The 25,232-nt window shown below is 42.6% G+C and overlaps 1 protein-coding gene across 3 annotated transcripts in view; it reads right to left on the reverse strand.

The window, feature by feature from the left end:
- Positions 1 to 234: 234 nt before the first annotated feature.
- Positions 235 to 25,232, reverse strand: part of Slc7a14 (solute carrier family 7 member 14) — a 123,854-nt gene continuing 98,856 nt past the window's right edge. For all 3 annotated transcript variants that reach the window (XM_063227153.1, XM_063227154.1, XM_063227155.1), the window contains 4 exons: positions 23,856 to 24,002; positions 21,189 to 21,397; positions 18,590 to 19,467; positions 235 to 7,306 (listed from right to left, as the gene is read on the reverse strand). In XM_063227153.1, coding sequence (XP_063083223.1) covers positions 6,984 to 7,306; positions 18,590 to 19,467; positions 21,189 to 21,397; positions 23,856 to 24,002 — 1,557 coding nt within the window. In that variant the 3' untranslated portion in view covers positions 235 to 6,983. The remainder of the gene's footprint in view (positions 7,307 to 18,589; positions 19,468 to 21,188; positions 21,398 to 23,855; positions 24,003 to 25,232) is intronic.

Here is a 25,232-nt window from a genome sequence, read left to right on the forward strand (position 1 = left end):
ACAGAAGTGGGCACTGAAGATGGGTAATTAGGGAGGTCATGTAAAGATTAGAGGCCAACAAGAGCTGCTCCTGTACCCTTGTTAGAAAAAACTGGCCAGAGGGAGAGGAAGCCACTTCTGGCTCTCCTGAGAGTCCGCTAAAGTAGAATGTCTGTGCTCTCCTCTCAGAAGTAAAGTAAATTTAAAAAGGTTGAATGGCACTTTTTCAAATGTAAGTATTATTAGTCGATTAGCTGTAATTTAAAAAATATTTTTATTTTGAAAATGCGATTACTTTCAAAATGAACTCATTTATCTAACTTCTAAAAAGGACAATTTAAACACTTAAGCAAAATTCACTTATTCATCTCCATTTTAAAATGGAAGAAAAGTAACAGACTTCAGGTACGAGTCAAGGTTAATATACTATGGGAAACACCTTGATCTTTTTTCTTCTCTTTTCTGTAGTCTCCTGTGTAAAAGCTTTACATTACTGTGGATATTTTATAGTAAGACATTTTTGTTTCTGACCTTTATAAACTCATCTTTAAATTTAAAGGCACACAATAAAGCTTTATGCATTTATTAAAATATACAGATTCTGGTAAATTTAGAATTTTTCCTTAGTACTTTTGATAAATCAATATATTGTTAACACCACAGTCATTTGAAAATAAAATACACTTCATAATACATCTGAATATTATTTCTTTCTTCATAATACATTACAATACCCCATTGTACAGTGCACCAATGGGAATTAAAAACCACAAAGCAGACAAACTTTAACAAATACAGCAAGTTCATACAAAACAAAATAGCAGAACAACACCAGCAATTACCATCTGCAAAATGCAAGTTGTACTTCTCAAGGACCAAAACAAAAGGGAAACAAGTTAGTGAAAGTTATGAGCTGTTATTTATAACTTTGGATGTGAATGCAACAGTAACATTTCTTTTCCACAGTGAGAAAAACTAGAGCGTTGGTTGAGTCCTGTTGTCAGATGGTATGACTCCATGGGATGAGGACTGTCACTGCTCTCTGAAAAGTCTTTCAGCCCCTTCTCTCAGCCCGACACTTGAGGTATTTAGGCGCCGTGTAACATAGACAGTGTCTCTGCTTTGGAAAGTGGGGGTTCATGAATTCCAGGGTAATTCTCAACTTCAGAACTGTGAGAAAGGTATATCAGCAACTGCCAAGGTCAATCAGTAAGTGTGCACAGAATAGTTTCCTCATCCCAATATCAGAATGAACAATCCTTGGAAATCTGCGCTTCTCAAGAAATTCACATGAACCACAATTTCTTTTAGCCAGTGTCATCAGTGTCAGTGCCAGGAAAGCTTAATAGAAAAAAAGAACTAACCAACCAACAAAAAGTGCAAAGGAAGTCCTCAATAGAAAAAACAAGGCGGCCCTTGTTTTCCAGTTCTAATATAAAGCCATTTAAGTCTTTCCTGGTGTATACCAACATGCACTAAATGTTCTCAAAGAGTAAGAAATTAGAGCTACCTGCTATCTGGAAAATTCAAGCCCCAGCCAACTTTATGCAAGTCCTGTGTGGGTTGTGTAATTCCATGCATGTGGTACGCTGTTTTATGATTTCTGATGCTATTTTAGTTGATACTGCAAAATACATATTCACTTTTGATGGGTTTCAAAACTTCCACTGATCCATTTTGGGCTTTAAGTCCTTAAAAAAAGAAGACATTCTGTATTTTGTAGAGAAGTAATTTTGGCAAAAGGCAACTGCCTCAGTGTTTCAGAAGGGCGCATGTGTTAAGAAGAACAAGACAAGATGAGAAAAGCATTTCCAAAAGGAAGCTTTCCTGAGGAGGGGGAACACCAATTCAACAGCTTCTCCTCTAAAATCTTAGAGAAAAGCAAAGTGGACACAGAACTAACAACTCTGTCCACAAAAGGGACTTTGTACCACCTGTCACATTCCAACTGAGGAACGCAAAGATGACCCTCGGGAGGCAGCATCTGGCCCCTGCTCCTGCGGGGGACTGTGGTTTGGGATGCTATGCCCGTGCTCATGGGTTGCGTAAGTACAAATCCTTGCTCTTTCATGGCCAGGCCACCACTGGTTACCTGCTGGGGCTTCACTCTTAAGGTCTCCAAACGGTCTCAGCAAACAAATCCTCAAAGCTAGAGCAGTACATCTGAGGTGGGGGAGCCGAAGTACCATGAAACCATGCTTCCCCTGACCCCCATCAAGCCTTGTCGCGAACATCATGTTGCATGGCCCAAGTAGTGAAGTTTGGGATGCATTTGCTCTGCTTTCTTCCCTTCTCCCTTCCTATAGAAAATTAAGGGTCTCTGGACTGCCCAGTAACCTGAGGCTTTAATCCAAGAGTGGACCATTCGCTTCCCCCAGATGAGCAGACTCAAGCTCTGGCCTCAGACACAGTTCCTCATGCCTGACTTCTGTACACAGTCTGAGACACAAAAGTATGCACTCCTGTGGCTAACTTACAGACTTTGCAGGGACATCTCAGCTCTCTTGGTAAAACCTGATGGCAGGGGGAATGGTGATTTCCTCCAGCCTTCTATGTGATTCTCAACCTGGTGTAGGTTCTGTTTACCATGTAGAGAAGAGGCAGGCTCTCCAAAGCACGGTTTCAAGGATGTCCAATTGTCAGCTCTTTTCAGCAGAACAGAGGAAAGACCTTTGCATTTTGTTCTCTAATAATTAGTGAATTTGTATCTGGACTGATTCATACATTCTAGGGGACAGATTGTTAAATTCAGCAGCTCCCTTCCCTCCTCACAATCCCTCCTTTTATTTAAATTTTAAACCGTGAGTCATCCTGACTATGATTCAGACATTTGATTTGAAGCAGAACTGAATTTTTCACCTAGCTGTGTTTTTCAGTTTCTGTCACTACTTTAAAGTGGTCTAGCAGTGAAGCCTAGTAAAGCTGGAAACTGAGGTTTTACTGTTTAGAGAGATACAAGCAATTTTGTTGTTGAAACTTTCTATTAAACTTTTAAAAGTAGCTGTAAATGACTCTGTGATGTGTGTCCATATATTAAGACTGTTTTTCCTTGGTTAGTGATGAAATCAGATATAGGATTCAAAAAGAATCACATATTTGCTTTTACGTATGAATACTTTTTCCTTTGCTATGTTAAATCAACTTGGAGTGTGCATGTGAGCTGTTAGTACCATGTACAGACAATGAAAGCCACCTTTTTTCAAGTCCAGCCTTCTCTAATCCACTTCCATCAGGTCCCTAGTGTCTTCCCACCCAAGCAAAGCGAGCCAGTTTGATGTGCAACTAGCCATCATCCTAGCACGATTTCCTACTGTTCCATGCATACATCGGGTATAAACTATCTCCTTGTTTCCCCTCCAAGCAAGCACAGTACAGATTAGTCAGAGAACAGCTGCCACCCACAGTTCGCACCTGACGCATCCTTTGGTCGGTATACCTTTCTCTCATTTCTGCTTAGTAAGGATCTGCTCGTTCCACAGACTCACGCAGATGAACAGAACTCTGTCCTTTGCAGGCTTTACAGCCGAAGGAAGTCTTCTCCATATTTGCGCCTCTGTAGTACGCCATCTCTTATCTCACCCACACTATTTGCATTTTGTTTATATATCCTACTTCCCTTTATTTCTTAAGAGCTGGAGTTCTATTTTACTTATTGTTATATAAAAATATGCCATAGCACGTAGTAGGCACTCTGAATAACTGGTGAACAAATGCTTCATTTTCTTCCCAATTCATTCATTCATCCATTCATCCATCCAATCATTAGATAGTCATTGAATACCCACTATATATGAGGCGCATGTAGCTACTAAAATATAGATTTGAGGCTTATCTTCAATATCTGTGCTATTTCAGTCTTCTGCTCTTATGGGAAAAGGTTCATTTGCATCATGCAGCAGTATTTTTTTGTCACTACTGCTGATTTCATTATTTTTAAGGTGCCCCCTCATTGACAGATTTAGCAAAGCATATTAAACTTTTGCATTTCTGCACTAACCAGACTTCCAGCTTTGCCTTATCCTATTTCTATTTTTATTGAAATTTTCATTTAATTTTTTTGGATCATATATAACTTAATGGTTACCTCAGATCTTTTTAAATTGATGCAGAGAATCAATAAGTAAATAGAATAAAAATTTAAAAACTCAGTTGGTTCTAAGCCACCAATTTCACACACTGAAATTTTAAGAAAAGTTATTGCCCTACAGAAGAATTCAATAAAATGTAGATCTTTCTTGGGCTTCATTAAGGGGGTTAAATTTCTAAGACATGTGTAGAAACTTAAGAATTAAGTTCACAAACTTAATTATTTCCAAGATTCTGGTCACAAACCAAACTGGGTGAGAACCAAATCAAATTCAATGGGTAGATTCAATGCTGACCTTATGGGGAAACTTGATTTGATTTTCATCCAATTCGGTTTGTGACCAGAATTGTGGCACGAATTAAGTTTCTGAATTGAGGCACCACTGTAATTACTTATGTACAGATCTATTTTTAATGCAGTCCCGCAAACATAATATTTAGAAATCTGTTCGAATCACTCTAATATAATTATCCCAATTATTGACAGTATTTGAAAACTCCATGGTGAAATCTGTAACTATTTTTCAAAATGAGAAATATGAGAAAAAATATGTCAATGTGTTGTGAAAAACTTGGCCTGCAATGTTGACTTTTTTAAAACCCAAGGTTGCTAGGGAGATGACCCATCACCTTTAAAAAATAAAGAGGAAAGCTTAAAAATACATAAAGATACTGTTTGGGACAAAATGGTTTTCAAAATGAGAGTGGCTCATAGGACCCACACAAGAACAACACCAGTGGTGTTAGCTAAAGCATGTGTTCTTCCTCCTATAGAAACACACAACCTGCCATCAGACTAGCAACTTTAAGACCAAAACCTCATAGTTAAAAGGAAACTCCTTTACCCATGTTGTTTTTGTTATTTTGCATTCATGTTTTTCTTCAACATGTTTAATGTTTAATATAATTCCACCCCATCTATCTAGATTGTGTGGTAAGCTTAGCAGATTGTATTGGGTCAGATTTCTTCAGTCTTAAAAACAGTTTAAAACTTTGTTTCCCAAAGATTACTAATAATTATCTTAGAGTTAATCCTCAAGGACACATGTCACAGACCAGGCCCTGTATCTGTACGGTTACATTTAGGGAAGAGAAATCACAGCATCATCAAACATAACACAAAAATGACAAAATGTACTCACAAAGCCAGTTAATAAACAGTTAATATGGAGGGATACAAAATATCTTTAAAATGATAGTTGTTTGAATTTAATGGTAGACATTGGTTGTGGGCATGATACACAATTTATTTAAAGGCATATTTTTAAAAAACCTACTTTCAATTGATTTTTACGTGCTGTGTTGAAGCCCAGTCATGAGGACGTGTCAAGTTTGGTTGTTTTAGGTTTGTTTCACAGGCTCTGGGGTTTTTCCTCCTGGAATAGTGGACTAGAAAGGCAGACATATTTCTTCTCATGCCCTTCCGTTACTAGGCCTGCTTACTAGTAATTGAATGAAAAAATGAACTTTATTTCTTCTGCCAAGGCCTCAGCCCCAAGTTTTAAGAAAAAATAGGTTCAGAGGTGATATATTTTGGACAAGTTTTGGCAGGACGATAAATTGAGGAGAGGGAAGGCAAGAAATTTGCTGTTTGTCCCCTTCCAGAATATTTTCCCAAAGATCTTAGCTTGATTAAAATCACTGTTTTCACATGCATGCCAGTGGGAATCCTTGAAATCCAACAGTAGAATTTATAGCCCATGTGTTTTTCCCTGTTTATCCTATTTCAGAGAAAATTCTTTTAAGAATCCTTCTTATGGCCCCAATTTAGACCTTATCAGGCAGATATTTCTCTAGGCTTCAGTGAAACTGCTTTGGGAAATAACAGAGGAAAAGATTCTTAAAAACGTAAGCTATGCTAAAGGCATAAGGTTCAGAGGTGAAATGTGATCTCATGGAATGTAATTACCTAAGTAGCAGGGCTTCAACATTTTTTTTTTTCAAGGTAGGACCCGCCAATCAAGTGGTTGCATGTCTTTAAAAAAAAAAAAAGCCTGCAGAATTTATAATTTTAGAAATATGAAGTAGAATTTGCAATGTGATCTGAGTGACTGGGTCACTTTTCCTTGCAAAGATTTTTATCTGATTATAAAAACAAATGACTGACTTCTTCAAGGCATATTAGTGTCATGAAATCATGCTCCACCTCTGCCCTCTGTCATCCTATCAGCAGGAGCTCAGAGTCTGGTATAAGGGAAGATCTGACAGGTAGTTAATTTCTGCCAATGCCCTTCCAGCCTTCGTGGTAAGAGATGGCTATTTAATTTTTTCTGAGCAGTTAAGTAGAGCCTTGATGGTGTTCTTACCGTGTTATTGGGTTTGGATTTGAAACTTTTGGGGAAGTAGTCGGAGGGTCCTTGCTTTTGCTGGACCCTAAAACACTGGAAACTGAGAGAACATGGGTGAAAAAAGGAAGCATGTCCACTCTATGGTGTTTTGGGGGTGAGTGAGTCTGTTTACGGAGCAGGCACTGACCCCTGCCTGCTCACTCTGACCTGGGAGGGGCGCTCACCTGACGCGCCTCTGTGCTCTCAGGTGACTGAAACACTGCCCACACCCACCTGCTCTGTTGCACTCCAAAGGAGCTGCAGCCTCTGTGGGGCGGAGAAGCTTGCCCCTTGCTTCTTGGGGTCACAGTAAGAAGCAAGAGAATTCAACTAACAAAGCAAATTTGCTACCTTCAGCCTCACTGGTTGCCCCTTAGATGGAATTCGTGTATCCTGTTTATTCTTTTCATAAAGGGACCAGTTAGGAGCCCTGGATTAACCCTTCTTTACAACCATTCTGACAAGCAAAAATAGCAAGTGATAGGCTATGACTGAGGATTGACTTTGGGGAAATGAGTGAAAAAATGTGTCCACCTTCTAGCCCACAAGTGAAGTTGCTGAAAACCAATCACCATTTCTGCGATTTTATGATTACTCTGGAGAATAATCTAACTCATCATTTGCAATCAGGGCCTCTGAATTCTGTTTGTGTTTGCTTTTGCTCTTCGCTTTGCTACTTGTCCGGCTGTTTGCCTTCGCATCTGACATCTGCTGGTAATAGAAGCCTTTGTCTTCAGCTGGCCCGCCCCAGTTCTCCTGGCTCTCACCCTCCGTGGCGTAGGAGAAACCCTCCTCCACCGAGAAGGGGTCGTCCACGTCGTAGCGCTGGTACGTGCTCTGGTGCAGGGCCTCCTCCCGGGCGCTGATCTCCAGGGTGCTGTTCCAGATGCCGTACCCAAAGTAAATGAGCACACCTGTGGGGGAAGGCACGGTGAACACGCAGCTCTGAGCACACCTGTGGGGGAAGGCACGGTGAACACGCAGCTCTGCGGGACCTGGGGACTGCGCGAGGTCACCTTGGACGGTCAGACTACAGTGGGTGCCACGTGTATTCCGTGACCCACATAGTGTTCGGAAAAGGCTTGAATTAGATGGCATTTTAAAAATTTCTATCTATTGTGAAATAGATAAAAAATGTTCAAATGGGAAAAGGAAATAGGGGTGGGGGAGGGGGAAGGAAGGAAGAGGAAAGAAAAAAATCATGAGAAAAAAAGGGAAAAATGGAAACAAAAGGAAAGAACAACTTGGAATGGGGAAAGGAGAAAAGAAAGGAGGGAAAAGATTGTATATACATACGTCTACATATGTGTGTATGCAAATATATATAAAATAGATACTATACTACTAAACTCTGTTCATCAAAAAGAATAGTGTTTTCATTGTCTGACTGCTGATCATTTTTTCATGCCTAAGTCTTGTAATCTGAACGATAGTTTCAAGATAGCAATATACAATATATTAACTAGTGTTAATTTCCTATTTTTTGTTTTTCAAATTTTGTATTATTTTTATCCTTTTTTGTTTGTTTTTAAAATAAAAAATCTAAAAAAAAATCACAAAATGAAATTTAAAGAAAGAAAAAATAAATTAGAAGGAGAAGTAGGGTTGAAGGGGGGATAGGTGAATGGAAAAAAAAAAAGAATCAAGTTGTATCAATATCAGGCACAAATTTCCTAAGATGAATGTGACCATTATGTATGCCTAAGATGTACCAATAAATGCAATTAATTTAAAAAAGGAAACTGCAAAGAAGAAGAAGGAGGAGAAGGAGGAGGATGAGCAAGAGGAACAGGAGGAGAAGGAGAAGGAGAAGAAAAATGCCCTACAAGGAGAGATCTTGCATTAAGCAACCTGTATTTATAGCTTCCCCTAAAGCTGAAGAGCCTAACAACCTTGTACCCGCATTGCTGTGTGGGAATTTCTCACCAGATGTGAGAATCTGCTGCTTCTTTAGACAGGACTCAGGCCTTCTGGGTCATGAGAGCCCCTACCTTCCCTGCTGACATGTAATTCATGACTCTTCTATAGCTGCCAGCCAGGAATTTGGATTTTCTGCCTTGGGTTAAATATTTATGGATCAGCAACTGTATATTTCTACTTTCTCATAACACTTTATTGTCACCTGCCTCCACTGAGGCTCATTGTGTTCCATTTTTTGTACTGTGGAAAACTAGTGCTTAGTGTCTGTTAAATGAACTGTTGATGAGCCTGAAATTTCCAGGGCAAATTCTTTTTTGTTTTCTGGAACCAGTAATCAAACTCAGGGTCTCGAGCTCGCCAGGCAGGTATTAGACCACTGAGCTACGTCCCCAGCCCACAAGGGCAAATTCTTTCCGCTGCTGTCATTCCATCTAAAGGAAAGACATCCTCCCAGTAATGTGTAGCATTCATAGGGGCTAGTGTCTCATCTCCACAATTTTTTTTTTTGGAATAATGTACAAAAATCATATAAGGCCTTCATTCTCACTTTGAAAAAACCCATGAAATTCAGGCCCTGGAAAGCCGAGAAGCAAAGACTTGGTGACCACAGGGCACAATGAATGAGTGCGGGCTCTGGGTTCCAATCTCACCTCTAGCTGTGGTACTCTGGCCCCATTAGCCTCCCAGATTTTTATTCTGTAAACCTAGGACAGTTAGCTCAACCCTATAATGTTGGGCTGCTTGAGGTTGAAATGAAATAAGTGGTGATTCTAAATCTTGGCTGTCATACCCGTGCCTCACCCACGGCTGGAGATTCTGATTTGATTGGTTTTCTGTGCAGCCCAAGGACAGGTGTGTTTATAAGGCTTTTCAGGTTATTCAGTCGAGACTGAGAAGCCTAGATAAACTAAGCCTGCTGCATATTCTGCATTGTACACTCGGGCCGTGCTGTGCCCTGGATGCTGGGGTCCACTCGATTATGGAACCTCCTTCAGGCCTGAACAGCCTCTTCTGATTGGCACTGGCTCCTCTGACTTTGGTGCACTGTGACATCCACTTGGCTGTTTGCTTAGAACCACACATCAAGCCTGCTTCCTAACTCTGGCACTCGAGATACTTGCTCTTTTCGATTCTGAAGTATGTAGCCTGGATTTCGTCCTCTTTGTCTCAAATGACTTTTTCCCAATTTCTTCCTGACCCCCCAATGAAATCAACTTTCCAGGAGCCAAAGTAAGCAAGATTTGTAGTTCTAATTGGTAATAAATCCTAGAGTTAAGCATTAGCAGTTGTAGCTGTTACTGCTTAAATAGCGACTTCATGTTTTTGAACGTGAGTCTTTACTCCTTCTTTTCTGGGGGTGGGGTAGTCATGGAGGATAGCTGTTATCCTGGCGTAAAGCACAAGTCACATCAGGGCTCTTCTTGGATAAAGTCGTGTTTGAAGCATGCCTGGGATGACCTGAGAATGGATTCAAGTGACCGCCTTTACCCGATTTTGCTCTTTTGCCTTTCTTCTAGACATCTTGGCAGGTGCCAAATCTTGCTTCTGACTGCTGCTTAGATCTATCATGTCAGTCCTTTTACTTTGGATCCCCTTCCCTGACCCTATTTACATTTCCCGGCTGAATTTAATGCCCCTTTTTTCCTTTCCCCCCAACTACTCTGCTCTGCTACGACACAGGCCACAACATACCTTAATCACTGACTTGACCTCTATTCTACAGATCTTCTCTTGCTCCCCCTGAGTATTTGAGCATTGGGTAGATTCACTGGAGAATTCTTTAAGGCATGGTATGTTTTACTATAGGTATTTGAGATGGCAAAGCTCTAATGAAAATCCATGTATTCTAATGATTTCCCTTTCCTGAAGAAGAGACAGATGCTCATAGCACTAGGCAGCTTGCCCAGGTCACAGAGGGCAGAACTAGCCTTGCATATGGATCAAGTTCCTCACGTATCTCAGCCTCACACTTTCCTTGCTCAGCAGGTTTATAGACCATGCTCAGTGCAGCAAATGGGACTTTGAGAGTGGCCAAGCCTAGAAGGAACATGTGTGTGTATGCACATACGCTTGTATGCATGCACGTGTGTGTCTGTGCTGTTTCTTCAGAGAAGGCAACCCGTGCAGACCAGGAATGCAGCATATGTATGGATATTTCAATGTTTGCACCAATTCCCTACATGTTGTCTTCAAATACACATCCGAAGTGGACACCACCACGTGCAGGCAGCCAGCTATGGCAAACCCAGTCTCGTCAGTGTTGGTTTGCTGTCTGTTTTCATCCTTTTTGCTGGCTCTTGAGTCAGTTCAGAAAAGTGGTAGGAGGCAGAGGAGGATGAGAGAAAAGGAGAATTGGAGAGGAACAAAGAAACAGAGGGGAACAAATGAAGGGAAAGAGGGAGGAGGGAGATGAGAAGCGTGTAGGATCATCTGTCACACACAAACAAGGGCTTTGTGTGAGGACTCAGTGGCACTGCTAAAAGCCTCCCATGTGGCAGGCAGCGGGGTGTTTGTTTTCAGCTGGTGTGGAGAACTATGAGTGAGGTAGTTTCTGAAAGTACAGCGGGGACTCTTGGACTCCTGAGCCATCTGAACTGAACGTCACACAACACTCTGTGCAAGCTCTGTGACAACAGCAGCGATGTCGCACCTTTCTTCCCAGGACCTCACAGTGTTACAACAACATGCTGTTATGTTTAGACACTGTCTAGCTTGTTTGGGAAGGGGTGTGTGTGTGTGTGTGTGTGTGTGTGTGTGTGTGTGTGTGTGTACGTGCTGAGGGAGCTGCTGATTATGTACAACTCAGGCAGAAAACAAAGCAGAAGTAAGGGACCGTCCACAGCAACCTCTTAGACTGTGAATCCTTCTAGGTCTGCTCATGCCCTAACCTAAGAAGCTCTCAGATTTCTTGCATTTACTAGGGGAGGCCAGGAGGTATAGATTGATGGGAAACAAGTTTGCACTTTCTACATTAAAGACTTTCAAATATTTGCAGAGATCAGTGAATACAGCCGTTAGTCCTATCACCAGTCCCCAGCTCCCTTTTCCTCTTCTCTTTAGATTGTTTTTGAAACAAATAAATCATAAGTTTCATCTGTAAATCTCTCAGGGTTTATCTCTAAAATGAGCTCCTTCACAGCATAACTTAGAATCATATCACATCTAAAAATTAATAAACATTTATGTTATCAGCAGTATTGAAATTTCCCTGAATTTTTATACACATAGGGGAAAACATTCCACCTCCCTTGTGATATACACTTATCACAATGATGCCATTGTTACTTGAAATCATTTTTGAGTTGGGGATACAGCTCAGTGGCATAAGTACCTGCCTGGCAAATGCAGGGTCCTGAGTTTGATTTCTGGTACAAAAATAAATTTATATGAAATCATTTTTGGGAACTGTTGTTTAAAACTGCCATTGGAACTGGCACCATATTTTTTCTAAACCCTTAGAGACAGCAAAGTTTTATCCTTTGGGGGTAGATTTGATGATTGGTGTAGGCCAAAGTGCTACGGAGCTTCAAGAATAAGGTAATTAATTAATAAACGATTAATTATTCTGCTTGAATACTTAATCCATCCTTTTCCTAAAAGGCAGAGCTGCTTTGCAGTTGTGCATCTTTATAATGTGTTATTCAAAGGCAGGTGTGATGGTAAACATCAGAAGGAAGCCATTCTTTTCCTTGCAGTGGTGTCTGGAGACTTCCTGCTGGGTAGGAATTATTTTCTTAGTTGATGGGTCATGCAGGGCTGCTGGGTGTGTCAGGTGGTTAGCTGCAGGCACAAAAGTGTATCTACATTTTAACACAAATGTGGCTGTACCAGGGCAGATGGTGAATGCCAGCCCTGCTCAAAGTAATGACAATGAATTCTGTGAAAGGCCGAAGCTTTGGTTTCTTTTCTGGACAGAACTCTTGATGGAGAATGTGTCCATGAGAGGATCAAGCTGAACAGAATCAGGAATCATGCCTGCAGCGGTTTAATGGGCTTTTTTTTTATGCAGTAAAATACGTTGTGATCTTAAAGCTGTTTGTAAGTAAGAACTGTATCAGCTGTTATCCCAGAGAAGTTGAGAACTCCACAACAATCAGCCACTAAAATATCCTTAGAACTCGTATCCTTCTAGGTAGAGGGCTGTTCCTGTTCCATTCAGGCACCTCTAGGGAAGGTTTAGGGAAGGTTAGGATCATCATGCCTGTCTTCAGATGCCAGGGCACCTGGTTGTCACCTACTTGTGCTGATTCCCTCTTTGCAAGTTAAGCAAATGACCCCAACCCTATAAGCTTAGGGTGGGGGAAGCTTGATCATATGAGAGAAAGTCTAGAAAAAAAACTCATCTCTGAAAACAGACTGAGTGACATAAGTAATATGAGCAGATTTCTAACTCTGCAGGTACAAACTAAGGTGTAAGAGTAGGTCCCTGATCTCTGGAACATTTGGGACCTTCTTGCCCTCTACATGCAGCTCTGTGCTTAGGGCCAAGGTAGGAGGTGGCCTGACCCCAGGCTGGGTGGGGCTGTCTCTTCCTTGGGTGCACTTTCCAGCAGGAAGCTCTGCCTGCTGCAGATGGCTGAAGCCCTCTGTTATGCCCAGGCCTTTTTATTTTGACTACTTTCCAAAACAGACATTTGCCAATGCTGAAATGGAGACTGGATGGTAATGAGAAGGTATCCTCCCCATCCGCTGCAATCCCCATCAACTCCTACTCTTGTTTATTATTTTTAAAAAATACCACCCTGAGTCCTATTGATTACAATAACAGCCAGGTTTGTTTAATGTGGTGCGGCCAGGAAGAGCAGGCTTTGGATGCAGGGAAGGGAGGAGGACATTCTGTCCCTGGCCAGGCAACTGATCTAATATAAAGTCATGTGACTGGATACTCAGTTTTGCATCTGAAAAATGGAATTAAGGATCCTTATTTTATTTGAGACATATAAGGGCCATGGCAAGTAATACAACTTTCTTAAAAGAATGCAAAAAAGGGGCTGGGGATTTAGCTCAGCGGCATAAGTGCCTGCCTTGCAAGCAGGCAGTCGTGAGTTCGATCCTCGGTACCGATAAAAAGGAAAAAGACAAAAAAAAAAAAAAAAAAAAAAAAAAAATGCAAAAAAAATCCAGTTATATGAGCCAGCAACCCACTTCTAACTCAATAGATATTCAAGAGAAATGTATCCATGTGTCTCCCAACAACAGGTACAAGAATGTTCACAGCAGCGCTGTTCTTTACAGTCCAAATTGGAAATAGTTTAAGTCATTTAGAGAATGGAGAGATGCACTCCCTCCTTGGACTCCACCCTCAGTCTGGCCGTCCTTGTTATTCTTGTTCTTCTGATCATGATTTTGATGCTGAAAGTGCCAACCATTTTACCTTCTGCCACCAAGAAGAATTTCAGACTTACGTATGAGAAATATTGTCATGACTTTGGCGCTCTTTCAAGTCCCAATTCGTGGACTTTCTCCTTCCTTCTTCTTGTATTCCTCACGGTGGCTATTTCTGGTCATTTCCAGAAGGATTTCAGATGATAGATCAAAAAGGTCATAAGGACTTGTATTCTCTTTAAGATATTTATGTTTTGGTGTAGGCTTCTGAATCACACACAAGTCTGGAGTGCGCTCCATATCTATAGACAAGAATTTGCTTTCCTCAGAGAGACTGGAAAACCTCCAGCTGGAAACGTGGCAGCTCTCAGGGCAAGGGTGCCCACGAGCTAGGCCACTAGATGGTTATTTCATGATGAAGGCCCACAGGGAGGGTTGGTCTGAGAGAAGGGTACAGTTCTCTCTGGGTCCCTGCTAGCTTCTATTCGCCGAGACTCTGCCCAGCGCCTTGAGGAGTCCTTTGCAAATCCTCACTAGCTAAGAAAAAAGGAAAACGAAGGCTGCTTTGTGCTCACTTTGTTGGGATTAATAACGTTCACTGTGTATTATTTAAATTGTCTCAAGGAAAAGAAACATGTGTTGGGCGAGCTTGTCGGAGATCATGATTCACTCCAAGTTATGTTCTTCTGAAGGTCAAAAGCTTAGCAATATATTGTTATAAAATGCTGTAATTAAGACTCATTTAGATGACACTGGATAAAAATGTGTCTAAGATGATTATCAAGTTATGGCTCAGCCTAACCAAGGAAATCTTTTAAATCTTGTTTCATAAGAAGCTCCATTTAAAATTATCTTTACTGTTCTTCCCAAGAAAGTTCTACCATGCATAGAAAGATTAAAAAGAAAGATCTGATGTTATGCAAGCTTAGAAGTTTAAAAGTGGGATATTTATTCTAAAAGATCATTAAAGATTTTATAAGCCAATTTGAAGTGTCTAATGGATATATTTTTACATGCAAAAATTTGATTTTATAAAATAGTTATTGTGATTAAATTATCTGCCCTGCTTGATTTCTTCTTCTGATCTCTAAAGCAGTGACTCTCATCTTTTGGCATGCATTAGAATCATTTGGAAAGCTTGTTATGCCTTAAGTCAGTGATGGTGAATCCTAAGTGCCAAACTGCAACCCAAAATCTACTTATCACAAAATGCCAGTACTGTAATTAAACCTGAATACTGAAGTTTTCGTTTAGAAAAACACAGTTTACATATTAACATCTTTTGTCCTAAAAGAAAAACACAATAATACACATGCTGTGGGTTTGTCACCATTGCCTTAAATTGTCCTCAGAGATTCTGAGTTTGCATGTCTGGGAGGGAGTCCAAAATTGCACTTCTTAACTAACTCTCCAGGGATATTGATGCCACTGGCCTGGGACAACACTTTGAGAACTGTTGTAAACCTGGCTGAATTACTTGGAGGGTCTCTAAAAGTACCCAACATTTGACCACACAAGGCCAATTGAAGCAGAAAAATCTCTGTATGTCTGGGGTGGGAAGGACAGTTTGGGCTTAGAATGTTTCAGAAGAAACCCAGAGTATTAGTGATGTGCGGCCAGATCGATAATCTCTATTCTGGGTTGAGTTTTGTCATATGGATGCCTTCAAAAATCATGTTATCAAAGCAGTTTGCAGCAGTTGTCCAGAAATACTAGAAATCTTTTCCAAATGTGGCTGGTGGGCTGCCCATCATGATCAGCTGGGCATGCATTGAACTACAGGTGCCTGTCCCAGTGTCTAGCCAGCCAACTCTGCAGGGTGACATCCGCCTGCGTCAGTGGAGAGCAGCTTCTGGGAGAGGTTGGAGTCTGTGCTATCTGCAAGATTACGAAAGGCACGCAGGGAGTTTTTTCCTGCCTGATAGAAGGTCAGTGGGAGTCTGCACGGGTCCACATTGTGTTCTAACATGTGACAGCTAGTCTGATCACATTGGTGAACAATGAAACATTTGAGATTTTAAAAGAAAGTGAGGGAACGTTTCTGTTGCTTTCCTAACATTTTCTCATTGGAGCGCCTCCAAAAGTCAGTTCTAGGATGATAGAACAATCTGCAGTTTTACAGATAAGTAAATAGAGGCTCCAAGAAGTTAGATGTATTTCCCAAAGTCACAAGACAAGGTATAGCAGAGCTGTGATTTGAACTTGGTGATCGCAGGCCTACTGGATTCTAGTAACAGCCCTTCAGATGAAGTCTTGTGACCATCACATATCATCTTTTTGGAGCTTCCATTTATGCCTCTGTGAAATCAAGAGGCGGACGGGTGGGGAGCTGGCTGAGCACATTCATGTCCCCCCAATTCTCCTTATTTTTATGCTATCTTTTTAATGTATTGGCCATTGACTCTGCCCCCCTCTGCATCCCAAGTTCTAATCTTGACTGCTAGATTCTGGCCGCCTGTCCTTGGGCAAGTACCTCAGTTTCTTTATCATTAAAGTGGAGATTGTTGTGAGGATTAAATAAATGAAATAAACCCCTCAGAATGATGGCTGGTATAGGTGCTACTTTAGTGTTAGCTGTTATTATGAATCATGTGGCACCTGTAGAGATATTTTAAAAAACTACTCACTTTGTAAATGAAAAAAAATTTATAGTTTCTTCCTGAGCACAAATTTTTGTGAAATCACCAGATTCATATGTGTATATATAAAAATACATGAATACATACAATTTTTCTACTACATTTGAAAATGTATGACTGTAAAGTATTCTAGAAAGTTCATTCAAATTTTCTTTAAATCCATCTGGAATATTACTAGTGGAATGGACACCATGCCAGGAGAGACACTGTAATAGATGTGAAAGCCCCTCCAGCTTTAATCCTTTGAATAACCAATCAGTCCATGTGTATTGGTGTTTATAGCTTCATTCTCTTCACAAGCTCATGACTAAAATATTTCTACCTGCTCCAGCCACTTCTGCCCAGAATAGAATCTTTCCAATGGTGTCAACCATGGAAAAGTGTTTCAATTGGCATGAGAGACCGTGAATAAATTGTATAAATGGTGAAAATCTCAGAGTTAATGAAGTCCTCCCAAAAAACCTCCCTAAAGTCTAACAAAAGATGACACAATGGTGGAGGATTGGGACATGATGTTGACAGAAAGGCAAGAGTGACCCACAGAGGCAAGAAATCTGCTGGGAACACTGTGTTTCCTAGACTGTGATGTATTTTTCTGCTTTCCTCCATCTAGATCTTACCTTAAAGGCCCCATCCAGATTCTACATCCTTGGAGGTCTTTCTGGTTGTTTGACTGCATTTCTTTTTTCTCCTTTTAAAAATATTTCATCACATTTAAGAAGTGATTCTTGAGCGCATAGCATAGGCATAGAGAACACACCCTGAACACCCACTTCTCTGGTCTCAAGTGGTGGATAGACTGCTCATCAAGTCTCTGTCCTCTTGCTCAGGCCAGTTGAGTCATGAGTAGTTGTCTTTCCTCTCCTTTAGGCAGGGGATACTTAATCCATTACTAGCCTACTTCTCAAATTACTTAGGGGTCCTCCTTAGCTAAGTAATTCTTATCAGAGATCCTGGGATTACCAAATTGTGTAAGGGACATAAAACTAATGGTCTAGGCCTGGGGACGGTGGTGCATGCCTGTAATCTCAGCATTTAGGAGGCTGAGGCAGGAGGATGGCTGCAAGCTTGAGGCCAGCCTGGGCTACACAGTGAGTTCAAGGCCAGTTTGAACTGCATAGTGAGACCTTATCTCAAAAACAAACAAACAAACAAACAAACAAACAAGCAAACGAAAAATAGTGACTTGGGAACTTTAAAGTTAGTTGTGGCTTAGACATTGATTTCAAGTTATCACTGTGTCAATGCCCAGCCATCTCATAAACATCAGTGATGGTCAGAGATGGTAAACGAGTGATGCAAATATAATATAAATTGATCACAAAGTTAAATTATAAATCTTGGAAAAGATACAGGGCTTCTTGAAATCAACACGAGCGAGTTCAGACAACAATCTGGATCCCACACAGAAAATTATAAACCACTGAGGATCAGGAAGCCACACAGTTAATACGAGCAGAGTAGAGAAAATTAGCAGGAGTGATAGTATGATGGGATTTTCCAAGAGGAAGATTGGATACCAGAGAGCGAAGAGAGGACCTGGGGAAAAAGTGCAAAACCCTTGGATGCTTTATAAAAGTCAGTATGCGCTAAGGGGAAACTGAACAAGGCTGTGATACAGTTGTCAGAAAAACCCACAATTCATACCCTGCTCATCTAAAAATTAGAGCATGATGACCTTTGAAGTTTTATCATTTATATGAGATAAATGAATTGTTTCACAGTTTTTAGTTTCCAGGACAGAATTCCACTCTTTATCTGAACAATATATTTATGTTTCTTTTTAATATGTGCATACACTTTAGATGGGCTTTTCTAAGAAGAAGAAATTTCAATAATGTAGTATTCAGTAAAATGATGGATTTTATCAACATCACTCTATCAGAATCAATGGCCAAGGACATAACAAGCAGAAAGGGGACAACTGACTTCATTGATTCTAATGCAAAGAAAGGTCCATAGAGCCAGTAATTTTCTTAAGAATGGAGATGTATAGGGTAATTAGAAGTAAATGTTTGGATAATTTTGTTCAGCTGAATACAGTGGTATACACCTATATCCCAGCTACCTGGAGCTAAGGCAGAAGGATTGCAAATTTGGGCCCAACCTAGCAACTTAGTGAGACTTTGTTTCAAAATAAAAACAAAAAGGACCAGGGATGTATCTCAGTGGCAAAATGCCCAGGGTTCCATTCCCAGGCCCGGGGGGAGGGGGGACAAGGGAGGGAGAGGTGGATGGGGAGGAGACAGGAAGAGGGAGAGGAGAGAGGGAGAGACACAGAGGCTTTTAAGGGCCCAAAAGGAAGTTGCTTACCCACAAAGCACCAGACTGCAAACCGGATCCATGTGATGGTGGAGAGCTTTAGCATGAGATAGATATTCACCAGCATGGCAAAGGCAGGCACAAAGGGGAGGCAGGGGGCCATGTAGGGCAGCTTCTTGGGGTTCTCTGGTTGCTGCAGAATCACAAACACCAGGATGCTAATCAGCAGCACCATTAGAACAACCAAAAGGATGGCCCACCAGCTCTGCCCTGAGATGTAGTCAGAACCGAAGATGATGAAGGAGCAGAAGATGAACATGAGGATGAAGAGCAGCATCACGCAGATGGTCACTGTGTGCCCTGTTGCTGCTGTGGGCCGGTCCATTTTGCTTGGAAGGCCTAGCCGGATTCTCATGGTGTAGTAACGGGGCCCAATCAGCTTCTTCAACTTGATGAGATAAATGTTCTCAGATTCATCCGCTTCTATGCCCGTGGTCATGTCCACCGTGCCGTAGTTGGGGTGGTTGACATTGTAGGTCGACTTGTCAGATTTCCCGATGAGCATCTCATTGTCCCCCAAGGATGGCAGGTTCTTGGCCCCACAAGTGTTGGTGGCGGGGCCAGAAAACTCTTCCCCTTCACTCACAGGAGAACAAGCTTCCTTCTCACAGTCAGCTAGAATGCCTTCCTTCTTCTTGGTGTGCTCCTGAGACAGGAACTTGACAAAACCATCAATGTCACTCTCAGGTTGGTATCGAAGAAGCAGGACGCAGACAGAGACCAAGGTGTAGGCCAGGAGTGTGCCGATGGACATCATCTCTATCAGGTCTCTCAGGCTAACCAACAGTGAGAGGAGAGAAGCCAGGAAGCCTGACACGATGCAGGCCACCACGGGAGTCTCTGTGTAGGAGCTTACGTGAGCCAGGAACCTGGAGGGCGGTGTAAGTAGAGAGTTAGTGGAGTGTCATGGATGGTGACCGATTCTAAGATGGCCCAGGTAGGTGACCAAGTGTCGATAGGTTGGTGTATTTAGCGCTTTCTGTTCCTGTCCCTCCAATTTATCTTGGCACACTGCTTTAACTGGCTGCTATTCCTACCCCAGAGTTTGGCTCCTAGAATATAATTTATGATTCACTTACATTCCCTGCTTTAGGGCAAGCTTCCTTATTAAAATTCCTACTCATTATGTGATAGGAGGAGTGGCGTGGCTCGAGGAGATCTATTAGAGATCTAAGTTGGGGTCCAACCCTCGCTGTGAAAAGGGATGATGGGAGGAAGTCATGGTCTGCTCGGGACCCTTTGAACCTGTGAATCTGGGATCTACTACATCAGGACCTCTGGGAGTGGTGCCCAGCATTAAAATGTCTCCAGAGCTTCCAAAAACTGCCATGCTACAGTGCATATCAAGTTAAAAGTATAAGTTTAAAGTCATCTCTTTACCATCTGAGGAAGAAAAGATGAACAAATGTGATTAAGTTGCAGACATTTAGCTATTCCTGACGCCTCCGTCCTTCCTTCCTCTCCTGCTCCACCGCCATCCTCTTTCATCCCTCCTTCCTGCATTTCTGTGACTCACAAAGAACTGTAAATTTGCTTGAAGCCTCAGCATCTTTCCTCTTTGTGTTTTTTTTTTTTTGACAGCAGAGAAACCTTTGGATGTGTGAAGCTGTCACACTTCTGACACTGTACCGCTTTCTGGATGTGTTCAGCAGCACAGATGCGGCAGCTTGGACCTGGTGAAGACTGCAAGGGCTGTGCAAAGGAAACGAAGGAGATGCTGGCAGCTGATGCCAGGGTTATGTCTCTGCTCCAGCTCCCTCTGTACCCTTGCGAGTTCCTTTGTTTTCCAGGGAACGTACTGGGAACCAAGAGGTGGGGCCACATCCCACTTATGGGCAAGCGACCAGGTGAGGTGATCAAGAAAGGTCTGCGGTGGTGGAGATGTAACAGCTGTTCACCCTGATACTGGCGTGGCCAATGGTAGGGTGTTAGAACTGTCCATATACTGGGATGGTTAAAAGTCTGTTTTGAAGTTAGATAGCTTTGGTTTCAAACCCTGGCCTGTCATTCAGCAGTTGAAGAACATAGGGCAAGATATTTTTACCACTCTAATTTCTGATATACTCATTGCAAAATAGAGTTATTGTGAGGACTAAATGGGATACTGTACACAAAGCATCCAGGATACACAAATGTTCAATAAATGGTAGCCATTGTTGCTATAATTACTTCATTCCATTCAAAGGGTCTTTTCTCTTTCTGACTATTATTTTCTTTTCAACTTCAGAGGTGCTGTGGAGAGTCGGGCAGGTACCAGGGCTCATGGGATTGGAGGCATAAAATACCCCTGCAACAGATTTTTTCTTCTTCCCCTGTGCAAAAATTTGGCACCCACCATTTTCAAGCAAAACATAATGCTACAGGAGGAAGAAGGGCAATGGAAGGAACACATCAGTTGGTATTGGATTGTGGGACCCAGAGGCAAGACGAGGGGCTATTTCAGGGCGTGGCTCTTTTCGCTCAAACTTTCCTAGGATGTATGACAAGCTCTGCAATTGATGTGAAAGGCACTCATCAAAATTAGTACTAGACTGAAGGGGGAGACAATCATCCTTGATAGGTGCAGTAGAGTGGAACTCACTTCTCTTACCTGAAAAGCAGCCCATCACCGGCCATGGCATAAATGACCCTTGGCATTGGGAAGAGGGAGCCAAGCAAGCTGACTGTCAATCCTGCAACTGACCCAATGGCCACTACGAATTTTGCAGCATAGAAGCCATGAGCAACAAACATCTCCATAAGTGGGGATTCAGTGTCAATGGCATAATATGGTACCATCAGAGTTAGGATCACGCTCACCTGTTAAAACAAGAGAAGACACAACTGCAGGTAGAGGAGAAGAGCAGACATGAGTACAGGCGAAGGGGACAGATTACATGCACAGATGGCTGCAGGAGAGGTAAGTGCTCTGCCCTTGGTGGCATGTGGCCTTATTAGACTAGCCATCTGGCTTTGGAACTCTTGACCTCCATGTTTTCTCTTCACATTGGACTTTAGTGGACTACTCAAGGTGGTCTCTAAAGACTGCATATGGTCATTTCGGGGCTGAAGAATAAATAAGCCTGCAGGTACTTCAGTCCCGTGGAAACAGAGCTGCCCTGGCAGTGCAGTGGGAGCTGACATTAACAGATGGGGAGAGCTGCTGCCCAGAAGTGACCACGGACATCCTGTCCATAAAGACAAGATTCTCATTTCTTTTATTCCTTCAGGGTCAGGGACTTATCTGTACTGTCTCTTACTCCAAACACCAGACATTAGAACTTGCAAGGTAGATATTTAGGAGGTCCACAGTTGGTCAGCTGATGGGGCCCCAATCGGGGTTCACATTTTTACTTCTCTCTAGCTTAATCCTGAGGGTCATACAGGCTGACAAACACATTATGGCATCAGGGTGGAACCCACTCCCACTCTAAGGCTGTAAGATCACCAACGCTTTGCTGAACCAGGGAACTCTTGACTTGGGCCCTTCAGGACCTGTCTTGCTTCATAGACCTTTAACATTCACCTCTCCAGAGTTAGCTCAGAAAGTGGAGCAACCAGTGATGTGAACTTTCCCAGGCCTGTGAAGACCAATCCTGGCATAAAGGAGAGAGTTAAAACTCTGACAAGAAAAGGGAGGTCATATGTAAACCACTTCTTTGCCTGTGCTTTGGGAGCTAAGGTTCCCCCAGGGAAACCCTAGGCCCCTAGGGAAGATAGCAGTGTTTACCATAGCAACCCAGCAATTTGGTTCTTTTCACTGGGTTACGGTGATTTACTGATGAGCAGGACAAGACCAAACAGTTCCTGAGGCACAGTTAAGGTTCATGTAGTCCAAAAGAGACCATTTCCCAGGTACAAAGCACCTGTGACATCTCCTCTAGGGGTGGGATGGGCTAGCCTGGAGGAGAGTGTGACTGATGACTCCAGTAAACCACAGTGAGTCTGCTGCCAGCCAGACCAGGTCGCATAAAAAGTTGGTAGACAAGAGTTCACTGTAGTCTCAAAAGTACTCCTCTAAGGAAGGCCTTAGATGATGATGAGGACAGCCTTCATTTCTTTTGTGTGTGTACACGCGCTTGCACATGCATGCACGCGCTGCAAAGCCCTCCTCTGTGGGAAGGGGAGGAGAGAGAAATGCAGAGCCCTGCCGCTGCTGCTCCTCCTGCCCTGCCATCCTTCCCTCCACACTCCACCGGCAGGGGAATCAGGACAGAGACAGGATATGAAGCCCGTGCATGTGTGCGCACATAGAGGTGATAATTGGCCCCACCATAAAATGTGTGGGTGTGCAACTGAGTTTCTATCAATCACTGCTGAGGTTATTCTCTGGTGTTTTTGTTTTGTTTCCAGAACAATTCTGCTTTGCAGCTTCCCTGAATGATAGTTGGTCTGACTTCCATAGTTAACTGCTGAGGAAGATTGTTTGGGGAAGAGGAATGGCAGGGCGGCATGCTGTTAGCTCTTTCTAATTGTGGCGACCCAAGTGGGTAGGGCCTTTCAGACCTATGTGTGTGTGTGCACGCACGCGTGTACTCGTCATCTGGTTCTCTGTATTGCCAGGGGCTGATTTGGTGTTGGATGTGGCTGAGCTATTTCTACCGTAGAAATTCTGGCATGGGAGCTGAGCAACGAAGCATCAAAGGTGTGTGGAGCAGCATCTCAGGGGATCCTGAGGAGAAAAAGCTGAAGGCTTCATTCTGAGGGCTGCCTGAGGCAGGGAAACCCCAGTGATGAGTTTGTGCTGGTGTGAAAAGTCAGAGCAACGTGGAAAGAAAGTGCATTTGCCCCGAGATTTTAAGGGAAAAGAGAGTCTCCGGATGACAATGTATTCCCTCTGTGCACTCTGGGAGCCTCGCCTCTTCACTGCTGGGAAGCTCCCCGAAGACAGAGGAGCATTGAGGGCTGTGTGCAGAGGCCACAATGCCTCTGCTTGCAGGCCACCCGTTACTGCCAGCCTATGACCTGAGCTCCTTGGACCAGAGCCCATCCCTGTTCACCATCCCCTGAGGCAGCAGCCCACAGCCAGAGTCTGGGCACAGGGAGAGGCAAGGATGGAGATTCAGAACTTGAGATTGAATTTCCAGTTCGGAGTTATGTGTTTCTCTTATCATTGATGGGTGGGGCTACTGGGGACCAGATGCAATCGTACAGAAACTAAAAAGGCACAAGAAAAGTCCTGCTTCCCCTCCGAGGAGGAGACACAGTCCTAGAACCATATTTTAAGATCAGATATAGAAAGAATATGGGAAGAGCCCCTTCAACATATGGTACTTACAGATACATATGCTGTCAGGCAGATGACCAGCGAGGCGGTGATAGCATATGGTATGGACGTGTTAGGATTCTTGGCTTCTTCCCCGGTGGTGGCAATGATATCAAAGCCAATGAAAGCGTAGAAACATGTAGCTGCTCCTTGCAGCACCTGCATGGATGATGGCACTTATCAGGCTCAGAAGGCCAGAGCAGCACAGGGCCTTCGGTGTGACACCATGACTGCTCATTGCCCGTGGACATTGAGTGGCAGAAGGGATAGAGCGGCAGAATTAGTGCTCAACACCCAAGGGCTCATCACTACTTTCCAGCTGTGTGAGCCTGGGCAATTGCCTCTTGTGTGAAATGGAGATAAGAAATTTTATGACCAAATAAAAACTGGGTCATTCAACACATTCATCTCTCTCTCTCTTGAAATAGTTGGAGTATAAACAAACCAATAGTTGGCCATCTCTGTCTTAGGGAACTCATGAACCTTCTTGCACTTTGTTTTCACCCAACACAACCTCAAGCTTTCTCAAACACAACCACAGACTTTATGACTTGCTTAAGGGAAACTTGGAAAAGTGTGGAGATACTTTTGACTGCCATGGAGACACAGCCTGGAGCTCCTGGTATTTAGATGCATCTGCTTAAAGAAGAATAGTTCTGCCAAAGTTTATGTTAGTGCCTCTGAGAGATCACCTCTGTGGTACCTTCCAGATCTGAAATGAGAGAAAATATTTCAGATCTTTAGATACGTTATTTCCTTTGGAAGACAGACAGAGTAGAGACAGAGTTAGGGGCTTTGCTCCTTTTAAGGTTTGGAATGACCCCGTGGAGCATGAGGCAGACATCGAGAGTAAAGCTGGAGAGGTGGCACCCAGTAACATCTGCTGAATGTGTGTCTGCCGGGAGCCTGTGTGGCTCCTAGGGGGTTGGGTCTTCATGTCCAGATGACAGTGAAAATCTCTCACTGTGTAGTGTGGGGATTTCTTCTGAAGAATCTATTGAAGTTCAACTGAGTCTTCACTTTGGTATTGTCATGAACTGAAAGCAAAATGTGTCTCTTTAAATGCGTGGGGATGTCTTTGTAAGAAAGGACACTGTGTACTGGGTAGAGGACTATAAGCTCTCTAGGAGCCCAGGACGTAAGGGCCATTGTAGGTATTTCCCCCCTTTACCCTATAGTCACTTTATAAGTAAGTGTGTTCAAAGCTTGTGCCAAGCAGATACTTGTCCAAAAATTTCAGTTGTACTTTCCCCACTGATTTCTCCACAAAGAAATCTCAAAATACTATACTCTAGAACCTACAAGATGTATCACAAACTGAAGATCTTACCAAATCTTCAAGCAGCAACATTTGCTCATCTGTAAAATGAATTGGTCGCCTGTAAGGTC

Source organism: Cavia porcellus, unplaced genomic scaffold (assembly GCF_034190915.1).
Source record: "Cavia porcellus strain 051 isolate PalLab524CR breed Dunkin Hartley unplaced genomic scaffold, mCavPor4.1 scaffold_17, whole genome shotgun sequence".
Lineage (NCBI taxonomy): Eukaryota > Metazoa > Chordata > Mammalia > Rodentia > Caviidae > Cavia > Cavia porcellus.